Below are 21,701 nucleotides of genomic sequence, written 5' to 3'. Positions count from 1 at the left end.
TAGCTCCTGAATTTTAAATGAAAGTTTCAATAAAAGAGACAGAAAAATGGCCCTGCCGAAGTGGATTCTTGGCTGTGCAGTGTGGCAACTGCACATTTGTAGATACAATTTTCAGTCCTTGGGGAACCCTAATTGTATTTCAACCCACATATTAATTGAAAGGTCACCAAGGGTCTTTTCTTGTTTTTTCTGCTTCATAAGACTAACTCTCTGGAAGGAAGTATATTTCATGGCCACTCATGAATGGGGCGACAGGAGTCTTTCCCACCTTTGAACCTACCCCACATTCAACTCAAAAGAGGAGAGAAGCAAATTTGGAATCATCAAGTCAGGCCCTCTGAATTTTTGTTCCCCTTCAACCATGGGACCTCGAGCAGATCACACTTTTCTTATCCTTTTACTTTGTCATCAGACTATTGAGGAGGTTGGTCTTAAATGATCTCCAAGGTTCCTTCTGCTTCAAAATTCTCTGATTAAATTTCCAAGTAACACAGTTCACAGCAGGTCCAAGATGATAGGAGTATTTCACTAGAAAATGAAGCCATAGAGTGGTTAGGAGAGTTGTTAGGGCACTGGTAATAATCAGGTAAGACCGAACATGGATGAGTCACTGCTTAGTTGTTATGATGGCTTGGGGAGGAAGGGGGAGGGCAAGCCAAGCAAAGGGGAGAAGTTGCAACCTGGCCAGTTGAATCAAGCTGACTAGTTGCCCTAAAGATAGATGCCATTGTGAAGTTTGTGAGTAATGCAGAACTGGCTAGGGTCTCTGTAGAAATCCATATTTTAATGGCATAAATTAACATTTAAAGACTCAAAGATTATTCAAATAAAAATTTGAATTGGAAAAAACAAGCAATTCTCTTTATTTTATATAAAGCAGGCAGTCCTTTACTCAGTAGGATTATTATACACCACGTGCTGCAGAATTGATTTGGAAAAATGAGGTTTGGGCAGAAATCTTATTCACAGCATGATGAAAAACAGTCGTAGCGTGAGCTGTTAGGAATGGCCAACTCCATGCTTTGATTCTGTCTTGTTAACAGGATCCTGTGTTAGTATTCACAAGTGTACAGAAGCTAGGTGACATGGCAGATTTCCCATGTGGAAAGAACCCAAACGTCTTGGGTCAAGGCCTCCAAGCAGGGGAGATGAGTGGGCTGTTGTTAAGCTATACAGGATTTGGACACAGATTAATTATTTGACGGAGACACTCACGATGTACAGGGAGACCTTTCCCACACCCCACACCCATCCGTTATGTTCTTCAGAGCAGCTGAATGACATCCTTTCTGATGGGAGAATTATTTAGCGCAGAGGTTGGCACACTAGGAACCTTTAGCCAAATCTGCCCCCTCCTTGCCTTCTTCAGTAGGGGCTGCAGCTAAGAATGGTTTTCACATCTTTAAATGGTTGGAAAAAATCAGGGGAAGAACGACATTTCGTAGCACATGAAAATTGTATGAAATTCAAATTTCCGTGTCCATATATAGATAAAGTGTATGGGTGCCTAGCGGCGCCCGTTCGTGCACATACCGCGTACGGCTGCTCGGTGCCGACGGTGGCAGAGTTCACTGTTGGGACAGAGAACACACGGCCTAGCGCAAAATACTTATTCTCGCCCCTTTCTGGAGCAAGATCTCTTGACTCCCAGTTTCAAGAATTCTATATTCTCTTCCCACCAAGGCTAACCCAAGGCTGGAAGAACTTCTGTCTCGCAGGACTCCCCCAGTTCTGAATGTTCTCTTCAGCTAGCTCCATAGCCCGTGACAGTTACACAACTTCCATGTCTCAGCGATGACTGCCGCAGACTGTCCTCACACTCAGAGTCATGAAAATCCCGGCCCAATCCATATGTCTCAGTTCCTCACTTGGAGCCCAGCGTCACCAAGAGGTCTGGGCCTCCCCTACCCGACCCTGTGGCACTGCAGAACAAACCATATTTGCTTCAGTACCAACCCTAAAAATCGGTTTTCAAGAGAAAAAAGGGGAGGGGAGGGGGTAGGGGATCTTTGTAAAGTTCTACATGCGAAAAGCATTCAGTTAAATCATTTGGGATTGTAGAGTCTCCTTGGGAATTTGGCCAACCCACAGTAACCCTGGGAGCTAATAGGTATGATTCCCCCAGGATTTTATCCAAATGAAGAAGAGGTTGGGGCGAACATCCAGGATGATCCTGAAGGGAAAATGGTCCCTGTGCCCACCGCTTCACCCCTGCAGACACTAGTCTGAAGAACTTAGTCTTTATTAAAGACAGAGAAATGGGAGGGGCTTGACAGGTGGAATGGGCCAGCCCATCCGTGCCTTCCTAGGACATCATGCACAGTCCGCAGGGGGAGGACAGAGGGAGACGAAGCACAGAGAATTGTGAGTTGCCTTGGGCTTTATCAGACCCAAGCTGGAGCAACTTTGCCCTTCAAGAGAAGATAATCTAATGACGATGTTAGTCAGATTCCAGGAAGTGGACTTTCACACTTGGCCTTTTTTGCCTTGAAGAAAATGTTATATGTATTATGAATGTCTTATTTCCCACTTCTTTATAAAATTTTAAGTCTTTGAAAAGTATCTTTGATAGCGCCATTTTTTATCCTAGGGTCCCTAGCTGTAATTAGTGACTTTGCAAGCCAGACAACAGGACTGAGGGGAAAAAAAAATGAACAACATGAGTGGGAAAAATAAAAGTCCCATCCGTTTTATGAAATTTCATTTCCCACAGAGGGTGCTCAGAGGTGGGGGGATGTGATAGGACTGCTTACCCACTTGTGTTATTCTTTGCTTTGCTTTGGTTTTGTTTTATTTTATTTCTAAAGATAGGTCCTTGCACGGCTCTGGTGTGGGTAACATTGGGTTCCCCCACCCTGTGCATCCCGTGGGGCACATTCTCCCCCCACCCCATAGCATTGGAGGTCCTGCATATTCTCTTCATCAGCTCGTGGGGATTACTCATCCTCTCGGCACAGCAAGAAGAAACAGGCAGCATGCCCATTGCTTGTTTATTCCTTGTTTTAATTTTCATGATTACGTTTCTCAGGAAATGCACGCCTTAGCTAACAGTTACTGGCACAAAAAGGTATTTGCGTTCTTGCCAGCCTTTGGGGAAACTGAATGAGATGCCTTAGAGAAGGGTTGCCCCATCCTTTGCTTAAAGTTTTCTTTCCTTTTTTTCTTTTTTGTTTTTTTCTGTCCTTTAGCCCATGAAGAGCATCATGCTTTTGAAGGTGGACGTGGAAAACACTAATTGCACACTCTGTAAAGAATTCTTTGTCCTTTGCTGATTGGTTTTGGAAACGGTCTTAACAGGAGGGAGAGTGAAGAGAAGACTTGCCGAAGCCCGATGCTGGTCCATGTAGAGTGGGTTTCTGTCCTTGCAGACGGGGCGATTAGGGCTCAAAGTAGCAGGTGGGGTTGGGGGGACTGTGTGGGTTTCTACCGTCACATTACTTGCTTTTTTCTTTTTTTTTTTTCCTCTCTCTCTCTCTTTTGCTTTCTAAATTCTCTGTTCTTTTCACTCTGGGTTTTTTTGGGTTTTTTTTTTTGTTGTTGTTGTTGTTCTTTATTTCCTTTTAAATTTCCTTATTCAATCTAATTATTATTTTCTACACTCCCCTTTCATTGAGGCACAAGAAATCGGTTTCCCTTTGAGTAGCTCTGCTGTACCTAGTTCATGAGACTATGCCTAATCGTGACAATACTGCTTTTGAAAACCACACTGTACTTGGAGGAATACTAGCTTGGTGAAACCTGTCTTGATTATTTGTTGTGACACATTCCTTAAGACTGTGCACTGGGCATTGTTTTTTCTGTCCCAGGGAAAAGAAAAACCATACTTAATCTGATTTTGCACTGACAGCACACACATCTTTTATTTTTCCTTTTTAAATTTTTTTTTAGCAATAAAAGGAAAATAATAGTTGGGTTGCCGAACATGAAAACTATAATCACAGTTGAATATTTCAGGATATAAATCAAACTCGAGGTCTTCACACCATCTGTGGAAGTATTTCTAACCAGAATTTCAATTTGGCCTTCTCGAAGGATAGGCATAGAGTGGTGGCAATGGATTTCTCCGGGTAGGAGACCTTGTATTTCTGATTTGAAGAGTTAGAGGTATTGTAATTCTTTGCATTAAAGCTACTTCTGAATTTTGGATGTGTGTGCCCATTTAGGGCTTTCCAAATCCTTTCAAACACACTTTGTTAGATTATCCCTTTTTCCTGCTCACATTGTATATGATTTCCAATAATCAATAGTCTTCCTGCCTGGGTAGCTCTCCCCTGCCTTTGTCATTTAGGAGCAGGAAGGTAAATCTCATTTCCAGGATGAATGTGAACATTGGCAAAGTGGAACGTAGAGTGCATTCTGTTGATATTAATTTTTGGAATTGTTGATATATATTGTATTATGTTACCAAAGAAATGCCGGTTTTAGTAGAAGGAAACGGCTACCCTCTGGAACACTGAGACTCTTTCCAAAATGTGCCAATTTCCCTCTCTCGACTCTGCCAAGCCTCCTACTGCTGTTATTTGAAAAAGGCAGGGCCATTTGAAGACACTTCCTCTTCCTGGCTTTTTCTGAGTCCAGGGAGCTAGTGCATGCTTATACATGTCACAGAAAGGACCCTGTGCTCAGAACTTCATTGTACCCAGGATTTTTAATACCTCTTGCAGTATCGACCAGCAGAGAGAGGTGGGGCCTCTTCAAGCCTCCAGCCTGTGTTTGTAAATAAAATTCTCCCATCAAACATTTTTAAATACTTCCAACGATATCTATTTATAAAAGTTGTGCCCTTCACTTGCATTGCTAACCGTATCAACCATAATCTCAATGATCACAGTCATGAAAACTTCCTTTGTTTCTAAACTGACTTTCCTCAGCGATTTCAGAATGAGGTATAACGATATCAGACCCCTTTTTTCAAAAGCCTGGAACTTGCTTTCTTAACATTGTACTAACATCCAACTTCTTTTTAAATTATTCATCAAGGATTTAAAAAAAAATTATTCTGAACATGAATTTAAATTCTTTTTTATAATATAAGTATTTTTCTGATAGAGTAGAAAAAAGGATGATTGACCTATCTTCATTTTAATTGTCATATATATTTCCATAAGTAAATGGATTTTGAAGTATTTTTATTTTTTTTGAACTTTATTTAAAGCATTGTGATGACATGTTCAGCTTCTACATGTATGTAGCCTTTGAAGAAAAGAAATAAATAGGAATGCTAGGCTCACATTAATGTTCTCGAGTTTCTGTTGTTTCTGATCGTGGCGCATGGCTTAACGCACAAAGTAGATTTTTGTCCCAGAGAACTTCTGCACCTATTTCTGACCCTGCAGAAAATACCAACTGTGAGAAGGATTTAATTTGCCAAATGTTAAGAACCTATTATCTAAATTACTCTAAGAGTGGAGTTTGTCAGATTTTGCTTTGGAAATTGTTTTAATTGAATATTTAGTTCCTAATAGACTTTGTATGAACTAAGCTGATTTAATCAGTCTAAAAACCTCTCATTACCTTCTTGGATTAAAGAAGCTAATATTCTTTTGAGATACAAGGAAATATCTTGTGGGGCATGAGACTTTTGTTTAGGGCAGTGTACCCATGCGGGGGTGGGCAGCACCTAGCGGGGCGGGGGGGTCCTGATTTCAGTCCCGACCTTGCAGGTGCAGCCTGTCCTCTCTCCAGCGAGCCTGATGGAAACCACAGTGCTGACTTGCTCGCTTTTGTCCTTCCTTAGGTCTGGATGGAGAGCCAGAGTCTCTGAGGGAAACCAGTGTGCACTTTCTCCTCCCACTGCCCCATACTAGGTCATTAGATCACAGGTGCTTGCTTACACTGGGGAAGTGACACCCATTTAATGAGGGCGGGTAATACCCACTTAAAGTAACTTGTCTCCATATTCACTTTTCTTCTGTAAGCACAACCCAAAGTGTTGGCTTATTCCACTTAAAGATTCACCGCCCAACTTTTCCACACTTCTGAAATGAGGGGATAGTTTACAGTGAACATGTACATTTACTATCACATGGCTATTAAATTCACGGTGAAAGTGACAGCAAAAAAATGCAAAAGGGAAAACACAACTCTCGTAAAACTTTAAATCGTTTAACTTGACTTTAAGTTGACCTTCTCAACTCTCGTCTTGACTTCAGCTCAGGCCTGCACCATACACATAGTTCCAAGACCTTATAGATGAATGAAACTTGGGGTGTCATTGAGTGATAGACACACCGTGCCGGCTCCTAACAGAGCCTTGACGAAACCCGTCCCTTGTGAAAGGACACGGGGTAGCAAGGGACAGAGCTGAGCATTAGAGTCTGCAGGCTACATACCCAGTCCAGATTCCTCAAACTGAACACTCAAGTCTGTCAACCGAACCCCCAGACAGCTCACCCAGGCCAAGCACTACATACCCGATCCCGTCTGGCCAGTGATACACCCCTACATGGCCAGATAGCCTCTCATTTTCTCCCTCTGACTCTCAGTGACTAAAGCGGTGCTCCAGTTTGGTGTTTGAAAATAACCTTGTTGGGACAGGAGGTCGGCCTTTGCTGTGAGAAGCCCAGCTCCTGGAAGGTCCCATCTTTTGTGCTTAAAACAAAAGTGACAACATTTGGAGCCATCACATGGGGGCGCTGCCTTCCAGCCAACCGGTCCGGCTCAGCACCATTTACTCAGCTAGGTTTGTGCAATTATTTTAAGATTTGAGTGCATTTTGCTCTTCTGGTTTTATAAAAATGCAGTTAGATACTACCAATAGAAGTTTAGCTCTCCAATACCGGAGAAGAACGTGTGAAAGACAGAACTCTCTGGATGTGCTTTAAAAAGCTCAATTCTTAGGCTCTCAGTGAGCCTCTAAGCAGTGACAAAGAGAAAGAATGAAATAAACTAACATATAGGAAATGCCAGGAATGTTTCATCAAATATTGTGCCCAAAGGCAGAAGTAAAATTAGGGTTTGGTTTTCGGGTTTTTTAAGGGCTTTCTAAATATGGAACTCTCCTTTAAAAACGTAAGTTTGCTGCTCACCTTTCCTCGACTGTATATTTCTGTACGATTTCACTCCTAACAAGGAAAAGTAGAGGACTGCCTGTAGGTAGTTTATTTCTTAAAAGAATGTATGCAGAGCAATTAAAAATTACTTAAGAGTGTCGCGACTCAGGGTTGTACAAGCCTGGGTAATTGCCTGGACAAGTGGGAGGGGTCACAAGGTGCCAAGGGAAAAGATGGGAGCTGGGGGGTGTAGTGAACGCACTTTGGACCCATGCTTTTGTCTAGCGATTAGAGTGGGTTCTCCCACTCGTCCTGTCACAAGGAAGAAAGCTCAAATAGGCTCTTTACACATCGGATTATGCTGTTCTGTTTCCGTTTTCTATATTCACATATACATCCACATCCAAGCACTTCTCAGGTTAGCGCGTTCAGGCTCAAAGTCACCATCTTGTGCCGTAGAAATCCTCTCATCTTGCTGACGCTACTCCGTTTCTAAAAGGAAACTCACCGAGTCTTTGAATTTTAGAGTGGAAGGGACCTTCGAGATCATCTGCCAGTGCTTCTCACCCTTTAGCGTGCAGAAGAATCATTGAGGTGCTTACTCAACATGCACATGTCTCAGCCCCAGCCCTAGAGGTTCTGATCCGCCAGGTCTGGCAGACCTAGATATCTGCCTTTTTTAGCAAGAGTCCCGGTGATTGTAATGTGGATGGCCCTCAGACCTCACTTGGGGAACCCCCTGTTCATATCCAGCCCCCACCTATCACAAAGGAGGAGAGCCTCTCACTCCGCCTCCCCAAGCTCTCAGGTGACCTGATTGGAATTGTAATACCAACAACCCCAGGAAGGCTGGAGAAAGCCATTATCACTAAGACTTGAGAAGATGATGCTCGTAAATAAGAACTTTATGGCTAGGACCACAGCGGTAATAAGTAGCTCATCTCTGGAAGTCCATGATATAAAACCTTTACTACAGAGTGGTGGCTTTTCTCTTTTCTAAATACCATTTCAGCATGTTAAGAGAAAAGAAATTAATGTTCAGAAAAAGTAGTTACTCCATATGTGCAGTAACTACTTTTCTATAATATCTTATGGCATCTGGGGTTCAGCATCATTGAACAAGATTAAATGAACGTTATAGAGCTATAAAATTGCATGTAAAATAACGCAAAACTGTTCAAATGACTATCAAAGTAGCCTGGGAAGAATTTCCACTAAAATTGTCACTCCTAGACGTAGCTTAGCAAAGCAGTTACTAAAGTGGAGGGATTCTTTAATACAAAGAAGTGTCCAAAAAAAATCGAGTAAGTATTCCCTAAAACCATGTGAATGATAATCAGAAGTCATTGTGAAGTCAGTATTTTTCTGTCCATCATTGCTGCTAAAATTTAGAGTCCCATTGTATATGTGTGCGTTGAATGTACTGATTAGAATATCCAATAAAATGGCCTTTTGGATATTCTATGCTCTTGTGTCCTTCAGAAATCATGAGGTTGAAGAAATCTGTGTTTAATGTTTGTTTGGGTTGCTGCCTCAAAAAAGCTATCTAACTCATTTAATGAAATGCAAGATTTCTTTGTGAGCATTTCAACTCCTAATGTTGAAGTGGGAGAATTTTTCTGAAACTTTTATTTTGGAGCAAGTGTTCGAGATTTATAAAACTGTCAGCTTTGTATTAGGGAAACAAGCATGAAGTAAATACAAGCGTTTCTGAGTTTTCTGTAGAAAATCAATGGTACCTTTTGTCCTTTTACCTAAGAAAGTTTAAAGAGGTGAAAATTTTAATTGTAGCACTTTTCCTTATGTGATGAACGGGGACTTTGAACATTTTAATAAAACTTGTAGGGTTTCTGCTTTCAAATAGAGCTATTAATTTTGTGAGCATGCATTAAATTCCTCCCCAACCCCTATTTCTCAGACCTTAATCAGGTAATATGGCTCACAACCACAGTGTTTTGGGTTGGTTTTTTTTTTTTTTTTTAAGTTTTAACTACTCAGTTATCATTTAATAACAAGTTACCATCCCCTGGCATGTGTCCTCCCTGAGATTTTAGTTTCATTTAAATTACTACACAAAGGATTTCAGAGTTTAAGCCAGTGAGCACACTTTAGCTGGAGACATCTAGCACCGGTTAGCCCAAATTTAAAATCTTATCAGTTGCATTCAAAATGATTCATCCTTTGAAACTGTCCTACCTGTGTGTAAGCCGAAGCAGGTTTATTTGCCTTATGTTTTGGATCTGCTGTGCACCCCTCCCCATTGTATACCATCTGTGCCCTGTGCGGTTGGGGCCCTTCCACATATGGCTACAAGCTGGTGTAATGCCCTTCCTTTTGATCTGGCTTCATCTAGTGATTTGCTCAGTATTTTTAAGGTCAGACTGAAAACTTTTCTGTTCTAGTTATTTTTGATTTTATATTGTGTGTTGTGTTTGATGTTCAGATACATGTGAAAGTTGCTTCCATGAGTCAGTAATTTTTATTCCAGCCTTTTGCCGCAATAAGGTAAGACTAGACTGTACTTTTCTTCCTCAAAAATGTAGTGATTTATGTATTTAGGGCAAATGTTTAGGCTTTTCATGTAAAAGTTCTTGTAGTTTTCTCCTTTGGGGCTGTGCTGTTACAAATCGGTGCTCCTTTTCTCAAGTTATAACTTTGTGGGGGTTTAAGGGTCCATGAGGTTGTAGAACTTTCTACTGAGATTTTTTTTCTCATCTGTTGCCACTCATTTTCACTCTGTATTGGGATTCTGCAGAACAGAAACGTCCTTCTCCTCCCTCGGGTTTAAAATTTCATGCCGTTTCATTAACCACGTTGCTTCATCTCAATTAGGGTCCGAGTGTATGTGTGGTGAGGGTCATCACACTGCTTATTCCCACTCCTACTGAGCCTTTCTGTCCAGCGAGCATAGGGGGTATGAAGCTTCCAGCATGGTGTGTGACGCGTAGATGGCCGTCTGAGGTGCTCTGACAGGGAACACTGCTGCTTTTCTACTCCACTGTTGAACATATTTGGTGGCAGGGCTCCTCTCCAGCATTTAGAAAACACAATTCACTCATTTTCATTCCCTTTCACTACTTTTTGCTAAGAATGGTCTCATTTTAGAATAAGTCAATTACTCTTATTTCTCTCCTGTCCTCTGATTTGCCCCTAAGATCCAACTGTCCCCCATTTCGCCACGTAAACTGAACTTACTCTTCCTTTCTGGCTGTCCCACATATCCATTTAAAAACAAAAAGAAACCAGTGAACTCGTACTTCCTCCCATTTATCTGCAGACTTTCCTGTCTCTCGCTGCAGAAGCAAGCGGTTCAGGATTCTGCGTGTGATGCCCAGTTAGCATGAACACAGCAGATTTTTGTGAAATCTTGGAGGGGCGGGGCATAACACCCTGAAGGTGTTAAGATTTCCCAATATCTCCTTCTCACATTCGAGTCTAATTACTGCCGCCATGTATTCTGTGTGTGCTGTATCATGTAATGGTTATCGATGCACTTTTTGGGGACATGTTCTCGGTTGTGGGCTCTGCCTTCCCCCTGAAGATATGGTTTTTCAGAGGCCAACCCCAGTGATTCTTTAGGTTAGAGTAACCTCTGTTGCAGAACTTTTTAACTGCTTTCCGTAATGAATGTATGTTTAAAAACCTCTGGAATCCTACAGGAAGATCGGTCTTTTGTTACAGGAAGAAAAGAAAACAGTAGCATTTACTGGGCTCAGCCAGTTAAAATGTGTACCATTGAAATATGTATCTATTTCCCATCATCTGACTAAGCTGTGGCGCTGACTAGGTTATTTCTTGCCAGAGAAAATAATTTTAAATCATAAGCATATTTAACTAGCAAGCATAAATCATAAGCCCTTCTAATCATAAGCATGTTGGACTCTGGTAGGATTTGTACAGATGGTATGGTTAAATGTGTGGGCTCCTCCCAGCCTCAAAGATGTGGACAAGCTCTTACTCCCCAATTTCCTCTTTCACTTGGGGAACTTAAATCATTTGTTTGCACATATAGAATTCTAGAAAGCATGGACTTAGAGGGAGGTTTCAGGTCTTAAGAAAGTTTGGAGTTTTGTGACTCACCCTGACTAAAGAATGCTGGAAATGAAGGGTAAATATTAATGCAGCATTCCCTTTTTGAGGCAAAAATAATTGGTGTTTCATGAAGATAGTCAAATGATGAAGGACAAGACGCTGATTTTCAGAATGTGTCTTTTTTTAAAAAAATCCAACGTCATGGAATCATAAATAACAGTTTAACAGAAGCCCGTTGGCTTTCAAAAAGTGTTCTCCAGGTGGTTGGTTCTACAGAAATACTTTTAGATACTGCAAACAAAGCTCCTATTGTAAAGTATATTTTTAAAAGTATTTTTTAAAGTGTAGTAACACAATAACACATCCATACTGACATGCATTGCAAGGCAAATTGTTAACATTTTGGAAGCCATTCGGCATAATTTACATACTCATTGATTTTGTTTTATGAAACACCACTTTTTAGAAACTTTTTATTGTAAAAATAAAACAAAGATACAGAAAACCACCCAAAACAAATGTGTAACTTAGTGAATCATTATATGCAGAACACTCCTAGAGCAGCACCCAGGTCGAGAAATAGATCTTTGCCAGCCATCCCAGGAGCCTCCCTTGTTCGTTTCCTCGCAATCCCAGCCCCTAGGGCCTTGCCCACTAGAATAACCCTGATGCTGACTTACAGTAAGCGACTCCTTGCATTTCTTTCTGGTTTTATCACTCAGGTGATAAACATCACCTTTACCTTTTTATATAGAAGCTCCTCTATTCATGAAAGTTGGGTTCAGCAAAGTTACTTATAAGCTCTCTGAATGCTAGGTGCCGAATGACACTAAGCCCGGGCTGCCCGCATAAGCCAGGGAGCGGATGGGGTTTGGTGCGCTTCTACTATGCTGTGTGGCTCTCTTCCTAGCTGTGACTTAATGGTAACTAATGGTGTTTGGAGCTCCATGCCATGGAAGCACAGAGACTCACTAATTTGCTTCTCCCCAAGACACTAGGAGGTACTGTCATGATTGTTGCCTCCATATTCTGTGCATGGAAGCTAAGACCCAAAGGGGTGAAATAACTTGCCCACAGTCACGCAGGCAGTTCGTCACAGAGCAAAGGGACAGCTCAGGTGCTGTGGCTCTAGCTTGGTCTCCTGACACTAGACTTGATGGAAGATTCCAGTAGACAAAGATCTTGACACTGCTTAGAGGAGTTTGTAAAGGAAAGGACCTACAGCTTTAAGAAAAAGACGGAAAGCTCGTTGGCCTAGTTCAACCTTTGCATTTTACAGATGAAGAAATGACCCAGAAAGCATAAAGAATTTGCTTAAGGTCACACAAGCAGTTGGAGGCAAAGTTGCAGCCAGCTCCCCGAATCTCCTGGCTGTTAAAATCAACGATCTTTCCTTCATTCCATACCTTATGTGGGAAAAATACACATTTCCTAATCCGCTTCTTTGCATCAGTTCCACATGAGCAGATTTGTCTCGAAACCAGTGTATACCATCTACTTGCTTACTTTTTCAAGGTTTTAGCTGGGAATTAAAAAATTTGTACTTGAAGTTTGCTTTTCTGTCTCACTTATTGAGTGCCCAATCTGTAGACGCACATGCCTAACACTCTCCTCCAAAGAATGTACAAGAATAACACATTTGACTGGTGTGGATGGCAGGTGGAAAAGAATTACTGGTGTAGTGTAGGCCCTTCAACATATTCACGGCCAATTCTGGATTATCCCAGCACAGATGGATCATGCAAAATCCTCTTCTACTTCTTACTGGTGACCTTTAACTATTTGTGTTTGCAAATGCTTCTATTGGAGATTGGAAAGGAGAAGAACAGAGAAGATGGGATTTGGTTTCTTGACCAGAGCGTTAGGTGTCCTGGGTAATGGTTTGGTGGTTTTTGTGGGAGACTGTGGGATTCTCTCTGGGTTGAACCACTCTGGGATTTCCAAACCCTAGCCTTCGATGTCAGCAATCAGAAGGGAGGCAGACTGGCACAATGCAAAGAGCTTAGCTTGGAATTTGTTTTATTGGGTTGAAATCCCATTAGCTTGTGCCTCAAGCAAGTTACTCATCCTCTCATAGCCCCAATTTCCTAATCTACAGAAGGGAAGAAGACAGAGCTTCTTCAAAGCCAATGACATACTTAAGTACCCAGCTCAGCACTTTGCTCATGTAGAGAGCTGTTCGATGGTACTTCCATTAGTTGACTCTACGTCCACATGGTAAAGAGAATGAACTGATCCAATGAAACTTTGGCACCTTCCCCTTGACATATTGGTGGCTTAAGCTGTTCGAGGCCCTGCACGTTGATGGCAATGGTGGCCAAATCCAGTAGTCTCATGACTGCTTGTCTACCAATCTCTCTACCTCTTCGCACCATAGTGGCACAAACAAGTCAAACAAAGAAGTTCTTCACTGGAGCTCTGTGGACCTGACTTCCAGGTCATTTGCTGTGAACTAGTTAAAAACCTGAATGAATCTTCTAGTTAATTATTTTCTAAGGACATTATTGCCTTTGTTACTCAGGAGTAGATGAAGGAAGTCCAGCTGATGAAAACGTTTTCTAGGCTGATCAAATTACCGTTGAAACATAAGTCCCATGTTATGCTCTGTGGATTGTAGGTGCTCAAACTTATCGTTGGAGGAGGACCGTAGGGGGCCCCCCAAGTGTTCCTTGTAGTCCATGCATATTCTTTTAATGCCGGATGCCTTAAGGAAAGCCAGTGGGCATCGGGAGAGCTGAGATAAGGATTACATGGGATATTGACTCACTGACTCAGAAAGTATTTATTGAACAGCTATGACGTGCTGCTAGGCACTGGGGATACAAAAATAAACAAGGCAAGACATCATCCGTTCTTCATGGAGCTTACTGTTGAGCAGATTGGCAAATATCATTAAAACTTAGGAACTACTAGACCATAAGAAAAGCAAGAAATCTATCTTAAACATGTTTGAGCTCCACATACCTACACATACTATGAACGAACTCAGTGCATGCTGGGAGGAAGGCATGTTTGAGTGTTGTTATAAGCAGTTTTTTTTTTTAAGTTAAAATATCCTTAGATTTCTAAAGCTGAGTGTTTTTACTAATCTCATTATTGTTTTTAAAATGCTCTAATAATAGTTCTGACACGGAATTCAGTTAACCACAAAGGCTGTTTATAATTTGTTGGTGCTTTTCAGACATCTTTAAAAGCTGAGGGAGCCCTGGACTTTGGCTCGGTAACTCACTGAGTCTTTATGTATATACCTAAGGGGTAACCATCATAAAGGAGGTCTGTGCGCCGACATGTTCAATATGGGGATTCGTACACTGTGGAATGTCTCAAGATTGCTTACTCCGTAATTTTTAAAAGCCCTGTAATTCCTTATAAAGCATATATAGCATCTGAACAAGAAATATGACACTAAGTCTCGGATTAAATAATATCTCGGGGCCACTACCTTATGCATTTTCAGCAGTTCAGGAACTCCACTAAGTGCAGGTTAACAAGACCAGAGCATCGTAAATGAGCATCTGTCCCATGACCCAGCTGGAGACCCCTTCCGATTATTCATTCCAGAAGCACGTGCTGACACCGGGTTCAGCCCTCTCGAATCTCCCACTCGAAGTAGTCTTTTAAGATTGGCAGGAGGTCAGAGCCCTGCGCCCCCGTGCTTTGTGGCGTGGCTCAGTGTTTTCTGGGTCTTACTGGCTTTGTAGCCCGGATAACTCTATTTTTCAGAGTTCAAGTAAACAAAAGGAGACTCTGGACAGGGAGCCGTCCAACTCAGAACCCTTGTATGGAAAAGGGTTCTGTTGCTGTTGTTTTTAGAGCGTTTTAAATGAGAACAGGCAGCTCTGGCCGCACAGAAGAACTCGGATTGGGCACCATCACCGTTTCTCCCGCTGACCGGGGTTTTTGCAGTCCCCGTTCAGCGTTCCACTTCAAAGGCCTGGCTCTGAGGGGATCACACATTTGCCTCGATGACAAATTAATCAAACTTGATTTCTTGGATGAGATGGGTACAAAAGAACTACAGCTCCCCTAGGCCTGAAAGTCACTACGGCCCTTCTGGTTCTGATTAGAGCAACAAAAGGATGTCTGAGAGCCATCTTCCTCCCCGCTCAGGCTGGGGGACAGAGCTGAAAGCCGCGGGCTTGTAAAGGAGAAAGGCCTTATTAAAACACATTTCAGCTGCGACCAAGTGCACGGCGAGCCCTTCTGACAGAGAAAATGACTTTTTAGTAGATGTTCACCTTCTCTCATGAGCAAAGTTCCCACTTAGAAGAATGAGAAGAGGTAGTATATTAGCAATCTGAAATGTTTATAGAGCTCCCCTTTTATGTTTCTGTTGGGAAGGTGAAGTTAAAAAAAAAACAAAGAAAGAGAAAGAATGAAACTGACCTGTGATATCTGGCAGGCGTTAGGGATAGGCGGAGTTTGGCTAAAGAAATTCACTTGTACCTGGTTAAAAAGCAAATTCTCCCGGCTGGGAGATTTATGTGCCTTTAAGGCAGGCCTAGGACAAGGCAAAGAATGGGATTCAAAATGCGACTGCCGTGGGTCTGCTCCCGCAACCCACTCATGCAAGAGAGCGAAATAAGCCTTCTGCTAAATCGGGGAACGCAGGATTTCGATGCAAACCCTCTTAGCAGCTTTGTCATCCGCCTGTTCCGCGGAGCATCCAAGGACACTGCTCGCATCCCTCTTGTGATCGCTGTGCGTTCTATATTTAGAAGAATTGCTGTTGCACAAAATATGGTCCCCTGACTGTCCTGGGTGTGCTTTACGCCTTTCCCAAAAAAGACTTCAAAAAAAAAAAAAAAAGAAAGGTTCCTACCTTTATATCGCAGTTTGGGAAAGAAGCACCCAAGGGATTGTCCCCCCCCCCCCTTTAATATGGAGGCAAACCACACAAATCCACATACTGCGAGTTCCCATTTTATTTGTGGGCTCTCCTTCCACGCAGCCGCACCACTGCCAGCCGCCGACTGACGGCTGATGAACACGTGCGCGGTGAAGTGGGGTCACACAGCTCGTCTCTCATTTCTGACACTTGGTTTGAAAAGAGCCTTCCGCCAAGCATCTTTGAGATCCTGACAGGCAGTTTTCAGAAGTTTGTGGCATTCCAGGATCCTTAATAATTTAAAGCTGTATTTTAGATTCCAGCCATGAGCAAAGTATATAGCGGGTTCTCCCTCTCCCCACCCCCACCCCCCAAAGCTGGCGGCCGCGCTGACCCCTGGGCCCTCTCTGAGTGCGGCCAGCGAGGCCCCTTGTGTTCCCAGCCCTCTGCCTCCATCCCTGCCTGCTCACCCCTTCCCACCCTGTGAGTGTGAGCCGAGGCCGCCTCCTCCAGGAAGCCAATTCTGAGCTTTCAGGCTGAAGAGGAGCCCTCCTTCTGGCAACATAAAAGGCCCTTACATTTTCTTTTAGCTCCTCTGTGGCACTAAGCGCCTTCTCAAGCGTCTTCATTTGTAAGTGTGGCCCTAACTCAAGAGGTCCCCGGGCCTTTCACACACACCCCCCCTTTTTTTTTTAAGATTTTATTTATTTATTTGACAGAGAGAGATCACAAGTAGGCAGAGAGGCAGGCAGAGAGAGAGAGGAGGAAGCAGGCTCCCTGCAGAGCAGAGAGCCCGATGTGGGGCTCGATCCCAGGATCCTGAGATCATGACCTGAGCCGAAGGCAGAGGCTTAACCCACTGAGCCACCCAGGTGCCCCTAACATCCCGCTCTTACTGGGCCTTTCACACGGGAGGCTCTGCTGTTTGTTGAACAGAGGAGCGACATTGCCTTGTAGGATCCTGGGGCATTGGTTTGGTGGTTGGAAAGAGCACTGCCATCTGAGTGAGAAGACTAGTTCCTGCCTCCCTACACCCCAGCCTGCAAGCTCTGTGACCTTGCATGCGGCTCCCTGGCCTTCCTGAGCTTGTCTGGGGACAAGCAGAATGAATGCTCCCATCACTGGGTGGGAAAACGAAATGAGAAAATCCGTGGTGAGACCCTTTCCAGCTGCTTGTGCTGTTCACTTGTAGGTCGTGATAGTCCTACTTTACGATACCACAGTGTTCTGGTCAAGATAGGCCTGTTGTTTTACGCCAGGTGTTTTAAAATCACCTTCTAATGCAGAGCCCCGGAGCTTCTAGGTGGCTCAGTTTTAAGTGCCCAACTCTTAACTTCAGCTCAGGTCATGATCTCAGGGTTGTGAGATCAAACCCTGCGTCGGACTCCAAATCTCTCTCTCTGCCTCTGTCCCTATCCCCTCAAAAAAAAAAAAAAAGAGTCCAGACACTTTATGTTTATGAAAATCCTCTTTTTAGGATAAAAGTGGTAACATGTTCATTTTAACAAATGCAAACAATAAGAGCTACCCCCTGACCCACAGCCAAATACTTCTTTTTTTTTTTTTTTTCCTGGAACGATACCCATGGGAACTAACAGTGTTTATGGATGTCTGAAGATAGGCAAGAAAGTGGGGCTGCTTAGAGCCAGCTCAAGGCTGAGAGATGTGAAGATGTCGAAGGAAGGAGACACTAAACAGGAAAAAGCAGAGACCAAAGAACTGTGAGCCTTGCAAAGCGGCCTGACCTCACTTAGGTGGCATTGGAGAAGTCATTCATCAGCATCTCCTGTCTCCTCCCCACGTTTGCAGGATTCTCTAAAGGAAACACAGCCACTAGGCTTCATTTGCATGGGTCCAACTCCTGTAGGACTTTCTTCACTCTGCGCCTGGAGGTGAGGTCTGAGGGCAGATAAAACCTGCCAGAGCCCCCCTGACTTTCTAGAGTTCAGATGTCCCCCTCGAGGTAGTTAAGTTGGCCCTAACCTTCATCAACAAATGTGTATTATCTTCACACCGAGGCCCACAGCCTGCTGGTCCTGAAGAAACTACAGTGGTGGTTTGTGGTTTTAAATCTCATTATTTTTCTTGACGGTGTTGTATCTCGTTCTCAAGAATGGCTTGGGCCTCTTGTGTTTAGGTAGCTGGGTGATAGTCGCCATGACGAGAGTTGGACACTGTTCACAGTTTCCTTCTGTTAGTCGTTCTGCTGGTGTTCGAGGATGTGCCCCATTCCAAGAGCATAAACGGGGGAGTTACTCTGGTCTTCTTCTTTGTTCCACTGGAAAGTCTGTTATGGCTCTTGGGCTATGGAACCCCTGATAGGGTAGCCCTAGAAAGTCATTCAAATAAGGAGCGGGGAGGTGGAAGTTGTGTTAGGACTTCGCTAGGACTTACAGGGAGCACCTTCCCTGGTGTTTTCTGGGTGAAGGAGATGATTTCCGCTTTGCAAGAGGGGTCATTGACTACCGATTAGAACGCGACCTTGTTCTGACCCATCTCCATAGCCACTTCACACATCCAGTTGTATATTTTGTTTTTAACAACACAGAACTTAAAATCTCACATGTTGCCGGCAAAAACCCCTAATTAGTTCACAGGTGGAATCGTTGGAGAACAAAATGTGTTTATCTGTAACAGAATACAGGTTTTAAAAGGAGACTCTCTTCAAAGTCTGCTATAGTGACAGGCATCTTAACTCCAATTCTTGCAGACGCTTTTTTTATTGTATGAAGTTGAAAGAGGGTGAGAAGTGTCTGTTTTTAAAAGTTGTAGAAATTCTAAAGTTTATTTTTAGCGGAATAGCTAAATAAAGCACCTGGCCCATCAGATTCTTTGAAAGTCACTACCCAGTTGCAACCTGCCAGCGTCAACCTTTATAAACAACCAGCGTGGTTTCTGTGGGTCCCTGTGGGCCGCCTTCCAGGTCACTTGCTGGCCGTCATCAAAAGATGAGAGCAGCTGCCCTTGGGGACTCGCGGGAAGGGTTTCTAGAGCGAGGCTCCATGACGGCGGAGAGGAAACTAGGCAAGTCCTGCCTTGCAAGTAGTAGGATGGTGGGATAGTCACACACCTTGAGCACAACAAGACTGGAGCCAGGCTGGAGACCCTCTTCCAGGGCCGCCATTTGAGATTTCCAAGATCCAGGACAAGCGAGGTTCTCTGCCGTTTGTCGGTTACATAATTGCACTTCCCTGAACACAAGCCCAGCGATGAGCCTTTCTCAGCATCACCTGCCAGTTACAAACAGGTGTGAGCTTTCTTGAAGCTAAGGCTCGGTCTATGTTCAGATATGAATGGGCCTCCTGAATCTGTGTTAGTCAACTTTGGATGATTCCAAAACAGCCTGCGTAGCAGTCATCAACCTGAGTTGAGGTCCCGTCTAATGATGCTTACTTATTCCATAGCTTTGATGCTGAGAGAGCAGAGGGGCCTTGCACGAGGTCACAGAGCTGGTGAGCCACAGAGCAGGGTCTGTGCTTCCGTACCTCTGTTCCCCTCGCTCTACATCCCACCTCCTTTTCCTGTGCAACTAATTTTATAGTTGTTTAAAAAATCCATTCCTGTACTCTGCCTTTATTTTCATAGCTCAGTTTATTCCATGCTCAAAATTTCACTAAGATAATTTTTTTAAGTGAGAAATTAGCAAAACAAAGCAGTTTCAGCCGCGTGTAACACTAGGGGTATAGGATGAGAGGATCACCATAAGCACCATTGCGTTAGGGCTACTTCATTGCAAGAGAGAGAGAAACCAACTAAGAGTATGGTAAATATTCTCACTCAGATGTTGTGGAGTATTGTAGCTTCAAGCAGAGTTTGATCCAGGAGACCTAATCTCGTGGTTCTCTTTGTGCTGTCTTCATTCCCCAGCTCTAAACCTATATCCTCCCACTTTTAAGACCCCTTTCTCTCTCTCTCAAGATTCTCAGGAATTGGCAACTTTGTGTGCCATTGACTCTAACTGGCTCTCTGTCTTATTCCTGAGCCAGTGGTTATGACCAGAGGATGGCAGTGCTCTGCCAGGCCAGGCATAAGTCCTATACCCATGCCTATAGCTCTAATGACATCACGGAGATGGAGTTCCAGAAAAGGGGGTGTTGATTCTGGGTGACAAACTCAGAAACCTCATCTACAGTGTCAAATCCCAATAGCAGGAGGACCCAGGGTGAGCTACCTCACTGCCAAGCCTCCATTCTTACAACTGCAGGGTGAAGATGATATTGGCACTCCTCTTGTTTTGAGTGGTACCCTAGCCTTTGTATGTGGTCCGTTTCAATACATGTTTGCCTTAGCTGAAGCTAACAAGCCAGTGGTGGGGCTGTAGTTTCCAGTTGCCCTGTAGAAGATATCCTGACTCCTTGACTCACCTGCATGGAGCTAAGTCTCCAGGCTTTCCTCCTTTAGCTCCTATTATCCTTCCTTCCTACTCCTCCTTGGAGGCAAGTGACCCCTCCAGGGTGCCATTACAGCATCCTTCTCTGTCCCTCTTCCCACCTCGAGTGCCCCTCCTGTGTTCTCTCTCGGAGCCTGCACCTGTCCCAGGAGAGCAGAAGCACACGGAGTTGTGACAGCCTGTTTGTCCTTCCCACTAGACTTGGTGAGGACAGACACCGTCGTTGTCACTCAGGGGGCCACCAGATCTGGCTGCTGGCCAGCATGCGATCATCTTTGTTGTAGAAATCAATCAGGGCTGAACGATAGGCAGGCAGGCTGTCTCCCAGGTGAGGGCTTGGTTGGCCCTGTGTGTTCGGTGCCCCGGTGGATGGAGGGCTTCACTCTGATCTATAGCTGCAGTGGGTGCCCCCACCCCAGGCACCATCCCCACCATCGGGACCCACTCCAGGCCCTGCTGGATAGTGTGGGAGCAGTCACTTGCTTACTCCGCAGACGCTTAGCACTCCTTGTAGACAACATTGTAGTTCCATAATACATGCTTGTTTTTAAAAGATGAGGTGCTTCTTGATTCAAAAAGAAGATTTTAATCCACAAAAGAACTTTGCCATTTGTAAAGATGGACTTTGTGGCTTAGAGCTTTAGAGCTCCTCAAAGTAAAGATGTCCCTGACCTTGTGTTAAGGGAAACTTGCTATGGGAGGAGACTCAAAAATGCAAAAGAAGCAGACCCGGAAATGACACAAGGGGGGATGAGACCCCCCACCCTCTGCCGGCCATCCCCACCCTTCTCAGGTCCCAGAGGCTACCGTTCCCCTCTTCCCGTGGGGGTGATAGCATGCCGGGAGGCTCTTGGCCACAGTGAGTTATTTAATTTCTTCTAGTCAAGTTCTGTTTTGACATTTCATGGGTTGGTATCTCAGAGATGCCGCCTGGCTGTGAGGGGGTGGGGGAGCTCAAGGAACAGACCCCAGCTGCAAATCCAGGCCGTCGATCTGAGATCTGAATATCCGGCGACCCAGGTCTTCGGGCTCAGCTTGCAAACCGACTTCTCTCTCTTCCTGGCCCCCGGTTTTCTTTTGTGGAGCTGGTCTCTCTCTTATTGAAGTATTTCCCATGTGTTTGCTAAAGGGAAATCACCACCAAGACATCTGCAAAGTCTCTAGGCTTTGAAGTACCCACAGGAACTCAGCAAAGAGAAATCCAGCTTCTCTGAGTCTCCTGGGTGGGTGGAGTGTGGCGGGCCTGGTGTTAGCGCAGCTGGTGGTGGATCCACAGTCCTGGCACCGCTGCCGGAGATGAAGGCATCTTCATTCTTTTCCTACCTGAGACCAGAACTTTCTCATTCTCTGCCACCGTCCCCCCCCCGCAAAGGGATGAAACGTAGAAGCACATACACGCAAAAAAGGTGTTCAGTTTGCCCTGGCTCGAGTGAACATCCGGATGTTAGTGGGCTTTGAA

The 21,701-nt window shown here is 44.1% G+C and overlaps 1 protein-coding gene across 1 annotated transcript in view; it reads left to right on the top strand.

Annotated features, from left to right (window-relative positions):
* Nucleotides 1-3,461, top strand: part of LOC111144320 (eukaryotic translation initiation factor 4E family member 3) — a 39,825-nt gene extending 36,364 nt beyond the window's left edge. The window contains exon 7 of the mRNA XM_022498563.1: nucleotides 3,189-3,461. Coding sequence (XP_022354271.1) covers nucleotides 3,189-3,235 — 47 coding nt within the window. The 3' untranslated portion in view covers nucleotides 3,236-3,461. The remainder of the gene's footprint in view (nucleotides 1-3,188) is intronic.
* Nucleotides 3,462-21,701: the final 18,240 nt, after the last annotated feature.

The sequence above is a fragment of the Enhydra lutris genome, unplaced genomic scaffold (assembly GCF_002288905.1).
Source record: "Enhydra lutris kenyoni isolate GAN:26980312 unplaced genomic scaffold, ASM228890v2 scaffoldscaffold10, whole genome shotgun sequence".
Lineage (NCBI taxonomy): Eukaryota > Metazoa > Chordata > Mammalia > Carnivora > Mustelidae > Enhydra > Enhydra lutris.
The sequence above is the reverse complement of the archived record's forward strand: the minus strand, read 5'-3'. Positions and strand labels throughout refer to the sequence as shown.